We start from the raw sequence: 19506 nt of genomic DNA on the forward strand, positions 1-19506 counted from the left end.
TTGAATGATTTCGCTTGCAAGGGACCTTCTGAAAAGTGTCTGATATCTGAGCTTCCCACACCCCTCATGGTGATGGTTGTTATGATGATAATTTCAAAGCTGATATATGATACCTGGATAGGCTTTTGAAGCAATGTAGATTTCAGTATGTCTTAAGCTACCAGGCAGACACACTGCTACTTCTTTCTTTATCACTGCTCTTTCTCTTGTTGTATTATGAGACTGAGAAAAATGTAGATAGATGTATTTTTGCTCCATTAAGTTGATACAAAACTTAGGTGTGTTAGGCCATAACCTCTAGGCATTATTGCATCTTGCTTTCTGTGAACCGGACTACCAGTTACGGAGCAATGAGCACGTAATGTGTGACTGCAGATGGCTTGGGATGGTTGGAGTTGTCAAGTGGGTATTAACTAAGAGTAGTAATCCAGAAGGCATATCGGGTTGTCTCTGTAGAGAGTGTTCAAGACAAGAGGATATGATTCTATTCATTTATTGCTAAAAGCAAACAAGAGAACGAAAAGATTAGGCAACCATCAGTTTGTATATAGTCTGTCAGGTTCTATACCTAACAGTTAGATGTTTCAGAAAACTCTCAAAATTTTTTTTACTTCAAAACACCTGGTACCAGCAGAGAGATGTTTTGTATTCTCAGCAGTGATGAACGAGGTACTTATCAGACGTGAAATTAATGGACAGGTGTTGTGAAGAGGATTGTCAGCAGTTCTGAATATAGGAGTTGAGTAGCTCAAGAAATCTGAGACACAACTTCCTGTGTGTCTCTTAAGATTCAGGACCTTTTCCTGAGGCCCCGTGGTTAAACGTTTTATGTGATTTTAATTGCAATATACACCTTTGGTGAGACTGGAAGCAGGAAACTAAAGCAATCATATTCTGTAATTAAAGCAGAAACTTCTTTCCTATCCCATTTTTTGTTCAACAAGTGGCTGAGGATTGAACACTGCGTCAACCTTGTGGAAGGTTTTCCTTCTCAGAAATATCCAAAGATGAAAATGTAATTTAAAACTATGTCCTCTTTCTTGCCCTCCATTTCCCCTGCATTTTCTCATAGGAAACCTAACTGGTACCAGATTTAAACTTGAAAATCTGTTAATGTGAGCAGATGTGATATTGCATCTCTTGGATATCAAAATCCAGACTAACCTTGGTTTGGTTAGCCTTAAGTTCTCCTCTTATTTCCTCATAGCTCCTCATTGCTAATGGACAACACCTGTCCATTAATTTCATGTCTGATGAATAATTATGACAAAAATAAGTTACAAATTTTTACCAGTTGTTTAGGTGGAGTATTCACTAAATATCTATTAACTTTTTCCCCTTCTATGATATTTTCTTTTTGTTGATAACATGGAAGGCTCCATAGTATCCTGGCTATTTACATTTAAATCTAACTGGTAAATGGTGAAATGTAATTGATCCATGTAGTTCTTCAATCTGAGGTCCTGACAAAGCAAATGCAATGGTACTTTGCTTAAAAATCAGGAAGAGAACCTTTTAGAAGCACCCAAGACTAATAAACACTGACTTCCTTGAAATTACACTCCTCGCTCATATTTGTTATGGCAACTTCAGATAAGAGAGGGTCTTAAAATGCATAATCACACATTGTTTTAATTTCTGTTATACAGTTAATTGGCAGGGTTTTATTCCAGTCTATGTACAGAAGCTTGTCACTGCACTGTTTATCTCACATTGATTTTTAAAACCCACATAAACAATTAAAAAGCAGAAGGAGACCTTGGAGTATAGCTTCAAAGGGCAAGTGACCTTGTAAGGCTTGGAGCTTGAGTTCTCTCGTGTAGTTTGGAGTGGAAAGCAAAATTTGTCCCCCTTTGCAATACAGGAAAGTCTATTCATTTTCAAGTTATGAGGTTTTTTTGAGAAAGAAGGGGTTTTTTTCTCCCAAAACCAGCATCTGTTTTGAAGACCTTTTGTCTGTCCATTAGAAGTCATGATATATACTTAACTATACAGAGTCTTCTAAGCCTCTACCAGTTATTTGTATCTTGAAATCAGCCCTTACAGAGTGGCATATGTGGTTCAAGTTGTGAGCAGATGTTAGGTACGGTCTGTCTTTTAAAAGTATTTATTAAGGAGTGTAACAGTATTTATTAAAATCATATGGAGTCATCATATCTGTTTGCATGTAGATGTTGATACACAAAAAACAACAAACCCTCTTTTGTTTTACTGGAGTCTGTGTGCCTTTTTAAAAATTTCTTCTTTAATGTTTTTTTAGTTGCATTCAGCATATGAAAGTGTATATATAAATGTATATGTGTCCAGTTTTGGTCTATTAAAAATATGCAACGCATATATAATCTTGCTGCATAGTGGGAATTAAGAACTTGCTCTTAGCTTACCTGTACTTTCTGTTCTGTCTCTAAAAAGCAGGAAAATCCCATGGATGATTCAGATTCTCATAGCAGTGCTTCATATTGCTTAATACTTCTTCATTTGTTTGGGATTTTTTCCCCATTGGATTATTTCCTTTTTCTGTTTGAATTCAGTAATTTGCGAGAGAAAAATGGTGATATCTATTTTGTAGCAGCCTAGCCTTTCTTTTTCCCCAGAAATATTGTTCTCCTGTAAAGGTTCTTAAAGTAAGGTTTAACACATTTAAAATAACTGCAGCATGAAAGTTTTTGTTCCTAAATGCAAAGACTTATGTTTTCCTCTGAGTGGCTGTATATTAACCCTTTACATTGACTATACAGTAAGTAAAAATTCTGCTTAAATCTTCTTGTTGTAGGTAAACTGTGATAGGCAGCTAATCCCCATGTAGCCAAATGCTTAATTCCATGCAGCAGGACGGGGGAAAGAATCACAAGGGCAAAAAAAAAGGAAAAGTCGGGAGATGAAGACGAGGAAAGCAAAAGCTGCGTACATGCAAGCAAAAAGAAGCCCCAGCTCCAAAGTTGTAGGTGAAACTGCGGTGAAATGAAGGCAGAGGGCTGGCTTTCCACTAGAACTTGTGATTTCTGTGACATTCTGTCGGAGGAAGGAGACCAGGACACCAGTTGGTTCATCATGGCCCGCTTTATTGAAAAAGTATTAAACACTTATACAGCAAATAATGAGCTTATGAATATTCTGTAAGCCAAGCAATCTGTTGGTTAAACTATAGCATTAACTCATCCACATTCCTTTGAGACTAGGTTCTCTATCTCTCCTGCCTCACTGTCCATTTCTTTATCATGTTTTGCGAGGATCCAGGACACGTTATCTCACACCTGCAAGATTTGGAACTAACCATGGTCTTGTACTTTTCCATTCTTTGTCCTGCTACAGACACAAAAAGGCCTCTGCCCGTCTCTGCCCTAGTTAGGACATCTTTCCCAAATTAATTCAGCTGTGTCCTCTCTCATCAAGCCACTCTGACAAAACTCTCCACAACATTCCAGTGGCTTGCTTTGTCTTTGTTAGCTGAGTAAAGGTTATAACTGTTTTCTTACTGCAGACAGATGCAGGTTTGAAATTACATGAATGACTGTACAGTAGTTGTGTACTGTCCTGCTTTAGTAAGAGCAAATAATTTTTCTGTGTAGAATTGAATTATTTTCTTGCTCGGGAGGAACTTATAATGTATGGAATGATTAGGGAGACATGGTAGAGAAGAAGGAAATCTTTAGTAAGAATCTTAACATAAGTAATGTGTTTGTGGACATGGGCTTTGTTTGCTGAGCAAGCTTATTGGAAGAGATAAGATAAGCTTTTCTTGATTCCCTCCAAACACAGAATTTTTAATGGATGAGTTGAGACAGCCCAGGGCATAACAGTGAAGGAAGTAATTCGCATTATAGAAGGAAGGGCTAAATTGATATGACAAGGAATAATAATAAATAAACAAGTTCTTGAAGCATGCTGAAAATATTGTAAAATTAAAAGGCAGCCTTGTCAAAAGTCACTGCTTATTACAATTCAGTGATTTTTAATGTCTGATGTGATGTATCTGTTGACACTTACCCACAAGATGAAATAGTGTAATGCAATATTTAAGTGTTAATACAGTGACGTTAATCCCTGCTTCTAGACACAATTTTGCTGAAAGTTTTTAAAATATGAAGATTTTTACTTGTTTTATTCTTATGTTTTACTTACACATTGTTCACTAACAAAGTACATTATCTTTCAAAAATTAGATTTCATAAGTAAATCTTCAGGATTTTTTTTTTTTTTGCCTGTAAATGTGTGAACTCAGATTTGAGCATGTCTTGAATTTGAGGAGTTGTGCTTGTCTCCTGTAAGATCCATGTAGCCAGTCTTTGGAGTTTTTATGTTGAGTTCAGGGTCCAGAAATGCCATGAGTAATTTGCTTTCATGAACACTCTGAATAAATATAACTTTTTACTTGATGTTCCTCCTTACTCTTCCTTTTCTCTGTGGGAGGGAGGATAGGACTACAAACACCACTGCTTGCCCTGACCCATTAAAGCTTGAGGTTTTAGTTAGCATTTTGGATAGGTTTCCTTTGAATTTCTTTGTCCCAAAGAGTAGGCAGGTGGCAACAGGGATTATTTACTGACTATGCTGTAAAACAGTTGTCTGTGAGAAAAGTTCAGCAAAACTGATATAACTTCTGTGGGGTGATATTTTAGAAGAACAGAAAAGCAATTTTTAAAATTAATATTTGTTAGTTAAGTATTTTTTCCACTTCAAAGTTTTTTTTTCTAATTGCTTCTTCTAAAGTTTTGAGGCATTTCTTTTCAAGCTATGGCCAGACAAGACATATGCAGTGGGAGAGCAGGGAGTTAGAAGAGCTAAGCGAGGCTTGTATCTTTGCATGGAAACCAAGGTAAGGAAGGGGGTAGTTAAGAGCTGGTGACTGTTGCAAGCTTTCAGAATAAGGAACTACACTAATTCCTGTGTTAACTGCTCCTGGAAATAGGCATACAGTCCCACAGTGAGTCAGTGAATGTAGTGCTCACAGGAGAAGTAGGAAGAGCTTCCTTCTTTTTAATTAATTAAATTAAATAATTTTTAATTATTTAATCTTCTGCTGGATAGCAGCAGCTGGATGTCCAAACCTGTTGTTATGAAAGGAGAAAAAGAGAAAAGAGGAGAATGAAAAACAAAACACTGTCTGCATTATCCTCAACACTGGTATCTGGGAAAGGATAGTGGGATGTGCTGAGGGGTTGATGTACCTTCTGTTACAGGCAGTGGTGAGCTGGGTGGGGGAATAGGCCCAGTAATGCTCAGAGGGGTGTTTTGTCAGTTTCAACTGCTAGGAATACAGTATGGCATCAGCAAATAAATTAAGATGGTCTACAAATTGTACAATTTACTTAATTAGATTAGATTTATAGAATTTATACCTAATATTAGAAGTCCCCATGCTAAGCAATTATTTATCAAGTCACAGAATCATTTATTTTGGAAAAGACCTTTAGGATCATGGATTACATCCACTAAGCTAACATTGGCAAGTATACCACTAAACTTAGTGCTGCATCCATGTGTCCTTACATACCTCCAAGGATGATGACTCCATCACTTCCCTGGCCAGCTGGGTGTTCCAAAGCTTGATAACACTTTTGATGAGGAAATTTTTCCTAACTTGAGGCCATTTCCTCTTGTGCTGTCATTTGCTACCTGAGAGAAGAGACCAACAGCCCACCTCACTAACCACCTTTCAGTAGGTTGGAAAGAAACTAAGTAACGTGGTTAGTGGTTTTATGTGGTTTTTGTTTTTCTCCAGAATATGTTGTTGAAATCTGATGTAAAAATGGGAATTCTTTATATTGTATGGAAACTAGTGTAAAGTTAAGTAACTTAACTCAGCATTTTGGCTCTAAATTTTCCGTTGTTATTTCAAGTCACTTAGATTTAGAGTAATTTACTCTAGATTTAGAGTAATTGATAGAGTAAATAAAAAAAGAAATATCCTAAACCAGATTTAACTAAATAAGAACTAAATTTCTGGATAGAAGACATTAAATCTCTATACTGACCTCAGTTCCTTCATCATTCAGCACTGGCTCTGTGAGTTGATGAGGTAACTTTAACCAAAGTTCTGCTTCGTTTTTATCCCTATGAAGAGAAACTGCTTACTGATCATCATTTTATTTCAGAAGTAACAGCAACTGAATGTTTAAGCTACACTTCTTTAGGTGTTTTGACCCCAAGCCCCGACAGTAACTCAGTCTCTCTGAGAACTGGTTATAGAAATGCAAATGGGAAAATTGCCTCCAAATTGTGGGTTTTGTTTTTCAACAAGAAATTAATTTTAGACTTCTGTTTACTTGTTTGTTTTTTCTTTTAAATAACCTACTCTTTACCTGTATTTTATGTATTTGAACTGCAGAAATTGTTATGAACACAGCCTGGGTATTTTCACACAAGTTTTAAATTGGACAGCTACAAAAGCAGAGCAGCTGAAAAGTGGAAATGTCAGTAACAAATAATTTTCTGAGTGTTTTTGTTGCTCTTAGCTGGAGTTTACATATAATGAAATTTGAAAAATGGCTGTATAATGAAATTGGAAAAATGGCTCTAGGAGCCAAGAAAAAAGGATCCATAAACACAAGACACTGCATGACTGTTTTGGGAGAAATTTGAGGACATCAAAATAACTGCTTCGTAGAGGAGAGCTCAGATGAGATGCTGTTTTCACTTGGACAGCTGAGATTCAAAGTAATTCCTCCCATAAAAGATAATTGTTGAACTATCAAGTAACACCTTTATCTCTTTTTTAAACCTCTGTTTTAAAGAGGAAAAGAGAGGCCTATGTTTTTAAGTGCGGGTATCATTAGGACAGCTGTTGTTAAGCATAGCCTTTGATTTTATTTTTCTATTGTCTGCATCAGTGACTTTCAGCACCAGTGTGAAGATAAGTTTGTCCTACTTATTCTACAACTTCAAGACTTGTTGAGCCGCTAGAAGCCTTTTGTGTTCAGTTAACTTTTGCTCAAACCTCTGAGTGCTGCTTCTGGCTTAACAGCTGTCACTGAAGGCGTCTGCTCTCGCTGCAGCCTAAGCTACAGGCCTGCATACTAAACCTGTAGGCCAAGGGTTGCCTTGCAGCAACTTACTCTAAATGCAGCTAGAATAAGAGCAAATATCTTTAGAGGAATTACATCAGTCCTGAAATAGACAGTTTGTAAACTAGGAAAAGCAATTTTAAATGTGTTAGATACTAATTTTTTTTATAAGAATGCTGCTTGCTCAGACTGTCCTGAAGAGCTTATCAGCAAGCAGTGAATGAAAAATTCAAAACTAAGTTCTTTCAAAAGTAAATACCTCTCAGACAAAATCATATAGCAGTTCTCCTAAATGTTTATAAGTACAGGTCTGATCAACTATTACTACCATTTTCTGCTAAATGTATAAAATGCCTGCCTTTTTTTTTGCTTGATTTCAACACTTTTGTTCTTTGTTTTTTTTTAATCAATCTACAGCAACCACTGTGCTGATTTTAACTGTGCTGATGTACACAATTCATCAAGTGAAAATAAGACACTAGACCACAGCAATTAACAGTTCATACAAAAGGCAAATTTAATCCTTAAAGAATGGTTGCTAGGTAGTAGCAGGGAGCCGGCAGTACTGGGAATAATTGCATGCTGAGCATGGAATATTGCTACCAAATAAGCTACAGAAACTTTCCAACACTGTCTGTGGCATTACTGATGCTACTGAATGTTTATTTTTCAGTGTGCCTTTTTTTTTTTATATGCAAAGGTTGTGAGATATGGCGTCAGATTCAGTTTTTTGCTTTTGAGGGGAATGGAATTGCATGTAAAGTCTGTCTGATTGATCATCACTTGTTTTGCATGTCTGTGACAAAAACTGTATTACATAGCTCCAGTCTGGGTCCATCAGTACTGTGCTCCTACTGTTAAATTTTCTGATTGAGCAGAGATAGGATGCAATTCTGCTTCTTCTCTTTTTGGAAATGCTTTCAGATGTCAGAAGGTAATGCAGCTTCTGTGTACTTAGTGTTCAGGTGGATTGAGAGGCTTCAACCCATAGTTCTGGTCCAGCCATGAACATTAAGATGACAACCACTTCTGCGTATGAGTACATATGTTTGTTTATCCTTTTGCTTAATTGCCTTTAAAAATTCAGGCTTCATATTAATACTCAATGGTGAGAAGGCCTGTCTTTCCTTTTCCTAGCTGCTGATGCTTCAACAGTGAATTACAGTTTAAAGGTTAAATACCAGTATGGTTGCTTTTAGCCATTTGATTTAGGTGTCTTTTGTATAATTGTTCAGATTTTGAAGCGCTTGCCTGAGCAAGCAACCTGTCATAAGCTTTATTGCAGAGCTGCAGTTATTTCTGATTTGACCAGGAGGTTTTGAAATTCTGAATCTGCATTCCAAATGTAACAGAAGGCTTTTGATAGCAGGAGGTTTTTTCATTGTAAGCACTTATTTGTAGACTGAGCATTTACTGGCAGATACTGCCAGAGATCAATCAATGCCAATTATTTGTATTCTTTGAGAATTTTGTAATAAAAAATTAGATGTCACCTAGTGATGAGATAATGTCATCTATGTGTTCAAATCCTGTGGCAGATCTCTTACAATACTGCATATAGACAGGACATAATAGATATATATGGATTTGAATAGTGCCTAAATAAATAGGGCAGTGTGACTCTGAAAAACAAAAAAACATATTGTAGCAGTAATGTGTTGAGGGTTTTATTCTTAAAATATTTTCTCTTCCACGAAACTATTGATACAAAATACTGTTAGTTTTCTAAGTGGTCACTTCTGTTTCTTGATCTTTGGTTTTTTTTCCTCATTTCATTTGCTGAAGTAGTTAAGTAGGGTAGGATGTTGCTTCCATCTCTGCTGGATTTTTGAAACTCATTTCTGTCATATTAGATTATGCAATTCATAAACAGCATTAGCTAAAGTTTCCAGCCTTATTTCATCTTTATGTTTAGACAGATGAAGTTTATATCTAAGAAAATGTTAATAATTAATGTTTTAAGTGCCCATTTTCAAAGTCTACCAATTCAGATGTGTAGCTGTCCATTAAACTCACTTCTTTGCTGGCCATTTTGTTCTTCATCTGTTGAAAAAAGAATCTGATAGACAATTGTGTTTTATCTGCACCCCTGGATGTTCCTATTTCTGTTTACTTAAAACTCTAATGCTGATCTGCAGTAATAAAAACCCTTAACAAATTATGTTTGGAACTAGTGATTTTTGGTTTCCATTGAGGAAGTGATAGCACTTTCTGAAATATTTCTCAAGTTTGGATTTCCAGTGTAGTATTTGGAACCAAATTTTCTTCAAAATGCCTTTGTATGCCAGTTTGAGTATCTGTGACAATGAATCTGTTTTGGAACTCTGGGCTGTCCATCTCTCTTCTCTCAGACAACTTAGAAACAATAACCAGGACAATAGTTATGGATGAGGATAGGTTGTAAGATTTGGAGAAAGTCTCAAGCCATGAGTCCAGCGTAAGGTGCACAAGTAACAGTGCATGTCCGTTTCTGTCTTCTATAAAAACATTAATATTTCGCAGTTTGGAACTGGGGTGATTGATCTGCTTCCTGTAAAGTAGAACTGGTGAACTGCCATAGTAAGAGCAGAGCCCAAGGATATAGTTTTAATTTTTACACTTCTGTTAAAATCATATTTTTACTAAGTAACTCAGCATAAATACATAGATTTAAGTTATATGTGTAAGTTTGGTCTAGGCTGAATTTAATTTAAAAATCCCCCAAACTTAAAAGAGGTGACTGAATACCATATGCTATGTTGCTTTTCCATAGTGCTTCTATGTACTTGCATGGCACATCAACGCTTCGGAAATTTTAGATAGGACAGTTCAGAGATTTGGTGTATTAAATATTTCTCTGTCTCTACCTTCCTCCTGCTTGAGGTTGAAGATGCAGATTTGCATCAGACAGTTCAGGAAGAAAAGTGTAAACCTTTAATAGTGTTTCCATATCCTTAGTGCCTCAGATGTCCTTAAGCACATTTTAGATGACTCTTTAGTGTGAAAAAATCACAGTTTTGTTTCTACAGTCAAGTCTAGTCTTTCCAGGAAAGAAGGGAGCATTAAGATTTTTTTCTTACAGTGCCAGCCTTAGTTTGTGGATTTAAAATATTGAATAATTTTAAATTTATATAGAAACTAATAATAGAAACACATAATGTTGCTGAAAGCTTTTTGAATATTCATTGTACTTTCCTCCTATAGCTAGTTTTGTTCCTTCTTGTATGCAAACTGTACAATACAAGTACATCTGGTTTTAACTGAGTCTCATAGTTCATCTTGTTCTGGTCACTAGCTTGACATGACTACAGACATAAGATATGTATGAGAAATTTCACTAAGTAGGTCTATTTTTGGTTTCCTCTCATAAATATAGATGAGTACTGTGCTGTGAATAATGTCTTAATCTTTTCCCTAAAATAACAGATTCTGTAGCAGATATACCTATTATTTGCAAACTTTCTGGAGCCATGCCTGCAGAAGTCATATTACCTCTTAAAGACGGTGCAATTGTAGCAGAAAACTGACATGGCTAGTAGGTTCTTCTAAATTTGTGCTGTTTCTAGTTGGTTTTTTTTCGGATACAATGAGAAATTATTATTTCACTAAGCAAAATATAAATTTTAAGTTACCGTGAAAGCATTTTTTTGCTGTCTAATTTTCAACCTTTGTTTTTTCTTCTTTTTCTGGGAAATAATTGTACTAAATTTACTATTTTGATGTGGAGGAAGGCAGTGATTCTGTATGCGTCATTATTTCTGCAGGATTCCCTCACTGACTTTTCCAAATGACCTACTGTTAGTACTGACAAGGACTAAACAACTTAAAGAGCAGTAGCATTTCTTCAGTTTTGTATCCATGGCTATGTATGAGTGACTTGCTTCAGTCGTAGCTGCCACATTTCTTTCTGGTTGTCCCAAAGACCAAGTAAGGGAGAGAAGGTCAGGTTCCATGTACTCTAACCACTCTTACTATTTTTACTGATGAGTTAAACATACATGCAAGCATGCATTTCTCTGCTTGGAGCGTGCTTACATGCCATACACAAAATATTTGCAAGTGCTCATAAGTGGTTCAGATAGTTCCTCAGAGTCCTGGAAACAAGGAATTTTATGCTGTTTGCCAAACATTAACAGCGTAGAACTAATTCTCCAATTCCTAAGTATTAGTAGAGCCTTTGTTCTTCTAGTTTTAGACTGTGTCACACAGTATTTGTGCCCAACAGCATCTTCTCCTCTAACTCACTTTACTGTCCTGGTGGTAAGCTCATTCATGTGTTAGGAGTAACATACTCTGGTCTTAGTACCTGTGCTGAAACCTTGCAAGTGTTTCACCATTACTTCTAGCTGAGGTGGCATCTAGACAGATAGGTAAAGATAAAAAATATGTTTAAAGGGGAAAAAATCCATCTTGGAGTTGCTTTTTGCCCTGCTGAATAGCTTTAACCAAAGCAACCAGGCTTTTAATAGGAGCAAATTTATGCGGTTTGTTTATGGAATTTGCTGTTTTGTCAGCAGCTGTTTCTGCAGAAAAAAGGGCCAATGCTTTTAAATTTGAACATAAAAGTTATCTCTGCAAAACAGTATTATAGCTCTTAATAGCCAATGGCATTGTTAAACATCTATTCCTGAAATCATTGAGCAAAATTATTCTTTGACCTACTATCAGTGAGTTGCTTGATAGCAAAACAAGTAACTTGGCTCACGGTTTTTCTGTTTTTCTTTCTTGACCCACAACGCATGGATGTCTTATTTTGGGCAGGCTTAACTCTGCACCTTCTCTTCTATTATTTATATGCAGCTGAAGTAGTTTACATTCAGTGGGAATCAGTTTTTATTCCAGTTTGTTGCCACACTTTATACCCCTTTACAAGTTTGGTCTGGGTTTTGCTACTTCTGCTGGTACATGCTACCCAATAGTTGTTTTGCTCCTATTCCAGAATTACAGAAAGGTTCTTGCTTATTTTCAGTGGGAGTTTGACTGCTATAATGTGTCAGGTGTTACTGTAATTCCTCTAACATTTTTTTCAGTTAAAATATTTTATTATAACTTCTTGTTGTTTTAAGATTGTATTTTGGTGAATTTCAGTCTCAGAAAGCAGGAACAGTCTGTCTGAATTGAATAGGATGTTTAGGATTTTTTTAGTTTTAGCCTCTTAATCAGAAATGAGAAATTGAAAAATAAAATCCCTTTGAGCATTTTCTGCATATCTTTTAAAAAGGAATGAACTCAATTAATAGGTCTCTTAGATCCATATAAGACATTTGAGTATTGAGATTTCTGCTCTGAGGTAGAATACCCAGACATGATAGACATAGATAAAAGACTACTGATTATGTTTTGCAAGGGAAAAGTACATACTTCTAGAACTAAAAAGAGATATCAGTAGCATTACAGGAAGATACTGTCTCTGAAATATAAAGGAATAATTTCTTTCTGTATTCTGCAGAATATTTATAATGTATTCCAAAAACCAAACATCAGGAGATATTTTGTTGTTGCACACACTAAAATGCAAAACATTGTGTTGTCTATTAAACTTCAGGAAAAAAGCTTACGTTCTTCTCCTTAATGAGATTGGACCTCTTCAGACAGAATGAACGCTGGGAGCAAATGCTAGACCAGTGTTTTACTTCAACACCTGGTTGTTCCTGCAGGATCATGTGACATGCTGAACATGAGTATTGTGGTGAAGTTGCTTCGTAAGTTTGAGGACTGATTTGTGAGAAGTGAAGAGTATGTGTTTTGCAGGAGCAAGCTGTGTGCTGCCTTTGTGTCCTTAAGTCACTCTTTACTGCCTGGGTCACATTATCAGAGCCTGTGGGGATTACAGTGTCAAAGACCGCAGTACATACAGCAAGCTCGTTGTGCTGATGTCTTGGCGCAAACTGCATTTGAAGTTCACATCCTAAGCATTCTGTCCTCTTCAAAGAAAATAATAGACCCAGCTTTTTACCATCCCTGAATATTGTAATGAGGAGATATCTTGCAATAGATTTTTGGGAATCTGTGCTGTAGGAGGCAGCTGTAAAGAAACTTTCAGAACCATCAGTTTTGAGAAAATACCTGCCTGCCTTAATTTTTTCAGCATAAGGAAGATTATTTTTCTGGATTTGTCAGTCATATAGTAGTTAACCTCACATCTTTTCTCAGAATTGTTTCTAACTGTGAGTATTCATGTTATTCACCATTAAATGTGATAATAGATCATGTATTGGGGAAGATGTTTAAAATCTCTTGCTTTCAGAATAAAAATTTGTAGAAGAATTGTGTAAAATTACTTTTGTTTGGGTATATTTAAGCTTTTAGCTGATGTAGCTAAAAGCTTAAGCTTTTCACCTTTAGATTCTTAGCATTTTATTAGGACTATTTAGAGAACTGCAAGATTCACTTCCAAGATTTTTTTCTTCTACCTCTTTGTTTGCTCTCATACTAGACTTGTGTTTAGCAAAGATTTAGATTCAAGTTGCCATGCTTGATGGCAGTTGGCTTTTGTAGCACATTTTAGCCACTCAGATCAGTACTTCCATTATTGTGGACTCATGTAACCACAAATGCCTCTAGTGCACCTGCAGCCTCTGGCATGACAGTGGTAGTTCACTGGAACCCTGCAAGTTCTTTCCAGGTTAATTTTCCTACTCCTGAATTTATAACAATTTATCCTGTGGTATATTTGGAATATGAATTAATCTGCTTTGTATGTGTTTTAAAATGGGAATGTTTGTTGCTTGGCCATACATGATATGAGAGATGACCGTGAAATGTGATACTTGCAATCATGCTCCTCAAGATGCTTCTTATTCCGTGTGGCATGTTTCAGTTTAAGAATACTGTGGCTTTCCTCTTCGTGTGTCTGTTTATCTCATATTGTAACAGCTCATGGGCTAAAATTGAAATATCATAAAAGTTCAGTTCACTCACACTATTATGTTATCAATGCCAGTGAACCAGCAGGAAGCAAAGAGTTCAGAATTGATCTGAGTGCTAAAGTTTTAAACACATTTTCTGTGGTTCATCTCCTAAAAATGTGTTCTGTGAATAAAGGATAAAAAGACTTTTATGTCAGCATAAATAGCTCTAGTAACCTTTTGATACTTGGTCTGTGTTCTTTCCAATGGAGAGTAGTAGTCTGGTGATGCTTTTGATATGCAGTAAAGTTTTGATCCTACAGATTTTGATTACTTCCAGTTTGTGCAAATACTTCTGTAGAAATTGCCTATAACTCTTGTTTTCCTAGAAATTAATGTCTCTAGATATTAAAACTGTGAATTGTCTTGAAGCTAACTTGTAGTTTAACTTTTCTATCTTAGTTTTAGTTTGAGATTTTTTAGTATAATTCTTTTTCACTAATAAAGTTGTTACTACATGCATGCAACTTTGAAAATACTGTCTTTAGAAGTAATTTACTAGAGATTAAGTTCCTCAAAAAGCAAACTGTACTCTGAGCCTCAGAGCTGATGAAACCTACTTTCTGCTAGATTTATGCACTTTATCTTTCTCCTCCTTCCCTCTGCAGTGCCTCCCATGTCTTCTACCTCTTTTGCTGGCCATGCAGCTGCACATGCCATGGCTGGGCTTGGAGCTGTGTACTGATTGACTGCTACCTTTTGGAGTGGTTAAGATGTGAGTCTTAATACCTGCCTTTTCTACATAGCAGATATGGATTTGGGTGTCTTCTACCAGCCCCTGGTTGTTTTGGGGTGGGATTTCATTGGGTCTTGAAGAAATTTGGTCTTAAGCCTGTTTTCAAATTTGATTGAAGCTAGTCAGCAGATTTTGAAAGCAGCCAAGAGTAGTCAAGAAATTATGTTAAAAGTTATAGTGAATTTTTGATTAGCTGTTCTTGGAAGGAGAGGAATTGTAAAAGAGTTTCTGTTGCACAATACTTTCTTTACGCATTTTTTCCCTCCACTAGTTTGCCTATGTGTTTTCATTTCTAATTTAACTTTAGCTTTCTGTCCTCTCAGTTGTGTGTGGCTCCCAGTCTGACATGCAGGTGCATGTGTTCCAGTGTAGAAGTCATGGTGCTAGAGCGCTGAATGCAATCACAGCCTGAAGGCTGGCTTGTGAGCCCTGTACTGGGAAATGGCATAAGAATAGAAAATTCTGGAAGCTGCTTTTGCCTAGAGGTTGGAACAGATGGCGTCCTGAAATCCCTTCCAGCCTCAGATATCTTGTGACCCTCTGATCATTTTCCTTCTTAGAGAAGGTAGATCCAAGTTTCACCAAACTTCCTGCTTTCATACATTGCTATATCTCCTGATCAGGTTAAGTAGTACCTTTCTCTTACTGGATTTTCTGTATTTTTTAAATTTTGTTTTTACCTTATTTTAAGGCCTTTTTGTTGCTACAGCTACTGAACTCCAGTTCTTCTGATTTTGTGGCCTTGAAACAGGAAGTCTTGATACATTTAGAGTGAATGTTGAGGAACTTAGTATATCTAGTTTGAAAATATTCTTGCCATCTTTTCTTTAAAATGTTTTATTTTCACTTCTGAGGTTTTCAGCCATATAGAAACTTGACTTTCATAAAATGAAAAATAAAATAAATTATACATTTGAGGAACAGTTGTATTCTAGGTTGTTTATAGATTGGCAAAATGTGCATTCTTGCCAGAAATTAATACAAGTTAGCCTACTTTATAGTAAGTTTACATGCAGAGCAAAATTCAGCTTTCTTCTTCTGGAAACAAATAATGTGGAAGATAGAGGTGTGATGTGAATATTGGTCAGTTGACTGTAGACAGGCGTGTCCAAAAGATATTAGATTAATTTCTGAATCCTTGCAGTTGGGCAAGAGTGTTTTCTAGTCCCTTGGATAGATAGAACTGTGTCTGGAGACTGATTAGCTAAAAGATAACCTTTTGCATAAACAAAGATACAGAAGATATGATCAGAAGTTTGATCAAAATGTAACTCTATATTGTAAAAATGTGATTTTAAAATTTGATATGAATTTCAATTCCTCATTTATATTCACTGGTCCATTATCTATTAAGGACAAATTTTATAGAGGCAAACAGTCTGATTGGCACTGATTTGAGTTCTTAGGTGGGTGGATTGTTTAAAGGATTATCTTAAATGAAGATGTCAGTTGGAACTCTGACTTTTATACTGCTGTTTTTCTGTGAGAAGTATTTTTATGGTTTTTGCAATGTTTGTGAAAAACTTAAGTTTAAAAATGTCTAATGAGTGTGTTATTTATGTGGCTGCCCTCACATTGGCAGATTTTCTCCTCTGCTAAAGAACTCAAAAAGTAGCATATTTGAAACACTTCTAGAACTGTATTGTCTGTTGTGCTTTACTGTGCAACATAAGAAATAATCCAACTTGAAGAATTTAGTTGAGTACAAATATAATTTACTGAAGTAGGGGAAATGCAGGCAAGCCAGTGACATCAGTGGACTGGGAGAGCAGTGCAGTGGTTTAGCTGACCTCCAGTTATGGTGTAAGATGCTTTTGATTATGCCCAAGGAGAGCATCCTTTTGAAGATACTGAAAGCAAAGTTAGTGTAGGCAGAAAAGCGTAGAAATATTTCCAGGAAACAAACTTAGGAGAGAAAATGGAAGAGATCTTGATGGTATACACTGTAAAGACGTTTCCCATTCTGTAATTCAGTGAAATTTCTTGGAGATGTTAAAATCAAGCCTGTTGTTTATGATTTAGTATATGGTCATTTATTTTTCAGATAAAATCCAGTTACCCAGGAATATGATTGAGAATAGCATGTTTGAAGAGGAGCCCGATGTGGTTGACCTGGCAAAAGAGCCTTGTTTACATCCACTGGAGCCTGATGAAGTGGAATATGAACCAAGAAGCTCTCGTCTCTTGGTGCGTGGCCTTGGAGAACATGAAATGGATGATGATGAGGAGGATTATGAGTCATCAGCAAAATTATTGGGGATGTCCTTCATGAACAGAAGCTCGAGTCTGCAGAATAACATGTCTGCATATAGACAAAATCCAAATGGATCATGCTCAGTTCCCTCTACGAGGACCTTGGTGGTTTGCACAGTTGCTTTTGTGATTGCATTTTCATTAATAATAGTGATTTATCTTCTTCCCAAGTGTACATTTACCAAAGAAGGCTGCCATAAAAAAAATCATACAATGGAACTAATATATCCTTTGGCAACCAATGGAAAATTATTTCCATGGGCAAAAATTAGACTTCCTCCTGATGTTGTACCACTGCACTATGATCTTGTCTTGCAGCCAAATTTAACTACTCTGAAATTTACAGGCTCCGTAAAGATAGTGGTCAACATCCTCCATGTAACTCGTAAGATTGTACTTCACAGCTCAGGACTTAATATCACCAAGGCGACAATTACTTCAGCACAAGGGCAGCAAGCAAAGCCAGTTGAATTCCTGGAATATCCATTGCATGACCAGATTGCACTCATTGCTCCGGAGGCTCTCCTTGCTGGACAGAATTACACTGTCGACATGGAATATTCATCTAATTTATCAGACACCTACTATGGCTTCTACAAAATTTCTTACAAGGATGAGAACTCTAAGCAAAGGTATGCCCACTAATACAGCTTCTCTGTTCTGTCACTTCTAGATTGTGCTTTGATAACAGAAATAAAAAGGTTGCTTTTTTTAATGGACATTTTATGCAACTTATTCCTGTTGAGAAAAACCAGTCTTTTATCTCTTGATTAATCTACCTGAAAAATGTCTTTCATGGATGAGTTCCTTAAGTCAGGGCAGCCTCTCCTACAGTGAAGTGTACTTCAGTGTGGAGGTTATAGGTGGTTGTAGTGTGGCTTTTTTGGTTTGTTAAATTTTTAATTTCTCTCTTTGGAAATTCTTCCCACATTTCTTGAGCCCTTAAGTCTCAAGGCAGGGACTGAAGAAACAAAGTCCTGTCCTCATAAAAAGATTCCGGGTTCAAGACCACCAGAGGAACCCAGTGGGGCCCAAAGGGGTGCACCACACAGTCGTAAGGGAACGGAGAGATGTCAGTGCCAAGACACTCTCAGTCATATATGAAAAAGTCACGGCAGTCAGGCAGTCTCACATGACTGGAGAAAAGGGAAACATCACACTTACTTTTACAAAGAGTAAATTAGTGCTTTTTATCAAGATTATTAAAAATTGGCCCTCCCTCCCCACTTTAGATGGGCCTTATGTTGGTCATGTACTTAAGAGTGTTCATGCCTTTGTGGGCAAGTAACTATCCGTGCAGGTCTTCTAGAAACAATGTGATGCAATAAAAAAGAGACAGGAAGAGCAGTGTGGGTTAGCTAAGCAACTTATTGCAGGTATTAAAAACATGAATTCCCACAAAGCAAGCAGACGTAAGAGTGCAGTGGCAAGTGTAGAAGGCAAACATTGCCTAGATGATTGAAATTCAGTGGATTTTTTTTTCCTATTCCGATGTAGCTGCAGCTTTCTTTTCTGTTTGTATTTACTGTAGTAGAAAGAGAATGCTTAATTGTTCACAGAGGAAAAATACAACCTGTGAGTAGTTTTTTGAGGTTTTGTCCCCCTTCAGTCCAGTGCTACCTGCTTTTGTTCAGGAAAAGGGTGCTTTAACCTGTATGTTGAACGTGTGTTAACCTGTATGTTTTTCAGTAAATCCTTTCCAGATAACTCTTCAGTGATTTCATAATTTTCACTGCCTTGCCTGCCTCTTCTTTTTGCAGGGGCATTGTGTCTGTCTGTCTGTTGTCTGTAGTTTTACAAATGCAGACTACTCTGATAAGCTCTGTTGTTCCTGTACTTTCTATATAAAACTCAAACTGTCAATTGATTTTGGAAGAAAATATGTTTTCTTTAGTTTAGTTCTACTTTCTTTTGAATATTTTTTAAATCAACACAAAAATACAAAATTACAAAATGGCAAAATAACTGACTTAGCTTGTTGCCCAAAGCAAAACATAAAATAAATAAATAGGACTTTATTTCTATTTTTATGCAGAATGGTTCTTTATTCTTTGCTTTTTTTCTGCACAATCTTGCAGTGAAACTGCATTAATTTGTCAGAGGTAAGAAAAGAGTAAGAAGTTAAAAGCAGACATCTTGTGAGTTGTCAGCACTGTGTCTTCTCAGAAAAGCTGTATATCCAAAAATGTTTGAATCATAATGCAGAACAAATAAACCACCTAAACATTTCTGGGTAGTCTGGCAGTAGGTTAAAAAATAAAAGCAAGAAAGAAAAAAAAACAAAAATGTGTACCATCTTCTCTGTGTAGCACCAGTAAGTACTTCAATTAGTAGACTTGCTGAACTCTGTGTTGTCGTGCTGGTGTGAAAGTCAGAGATGCTCTCCATCAAAAGCTGTAATTTCCATGGCTAGTTAGTGTGAAAATAGTGGAGAAGGAAGATAGACTCCTGAGAAGTCGTCTTGCAATATTAATAGCTGTTGTATTAGAGACAAGACAGTACGTGAACTTGGACAGAATCCATCTACTAGCCAGCACGGGGAGCAGGCACACAGTTAGATGAACTGTGGGAACATCTGCAGGAAATGGCCTGGCAATTAGATGAAAAGGCTCCCTTGCAGCCCTAT

At 36.5% G+C, this 19506-nt stretch overlaps 1 protein-coding gene across 2 annotated transcripts in view; it reads left to right on the forward strand.

The window, feature by feature from the left end:
- LNPEP (leucyl and cystinyl aminopeptidase) overlaps nucleotides 1-19506 on the forward strand; it is a 49747-nt gene that overhangs the window by 6512 nt on the left and 23729 nt on the right. Inside the window, exons 2-3 of one of the 2 annotated variants that reach the window (XM_074532637.1) lie at nucleotides 14500-14606; nucleotides 16672-17512. In XM_074532637.1, coding sequence (XP_074388738.1) covers nucleotides 16695-17512 — 818 coding nt within the window. In that variant the 5' untranslated portion in view covers nucleotides 14500-14606; nucleotides 16672-16694. The remainder of the gene's footprint in view (nucleotides 1-14499; nucleotides 14607-16671; nucleotides 17513-19506) is intronic. The other variant, XM_074532636.1, reaches the window with a different exon arrangement.

This window comes from Zonotrichia albicollis, chromosome Z, assembly GCF_047830755.1.
Source record: "Zonotrichia albicollis isolate bZonAlb1 chromosome Z, bZonAlb1.hap1, whole genome shotgun sequence".
NCBI lineage: Eukaryota > Metazoa > Chordata > Aves > Passeriformes > Passerellidae > Zonotrichia > Zonotrichia albicollis.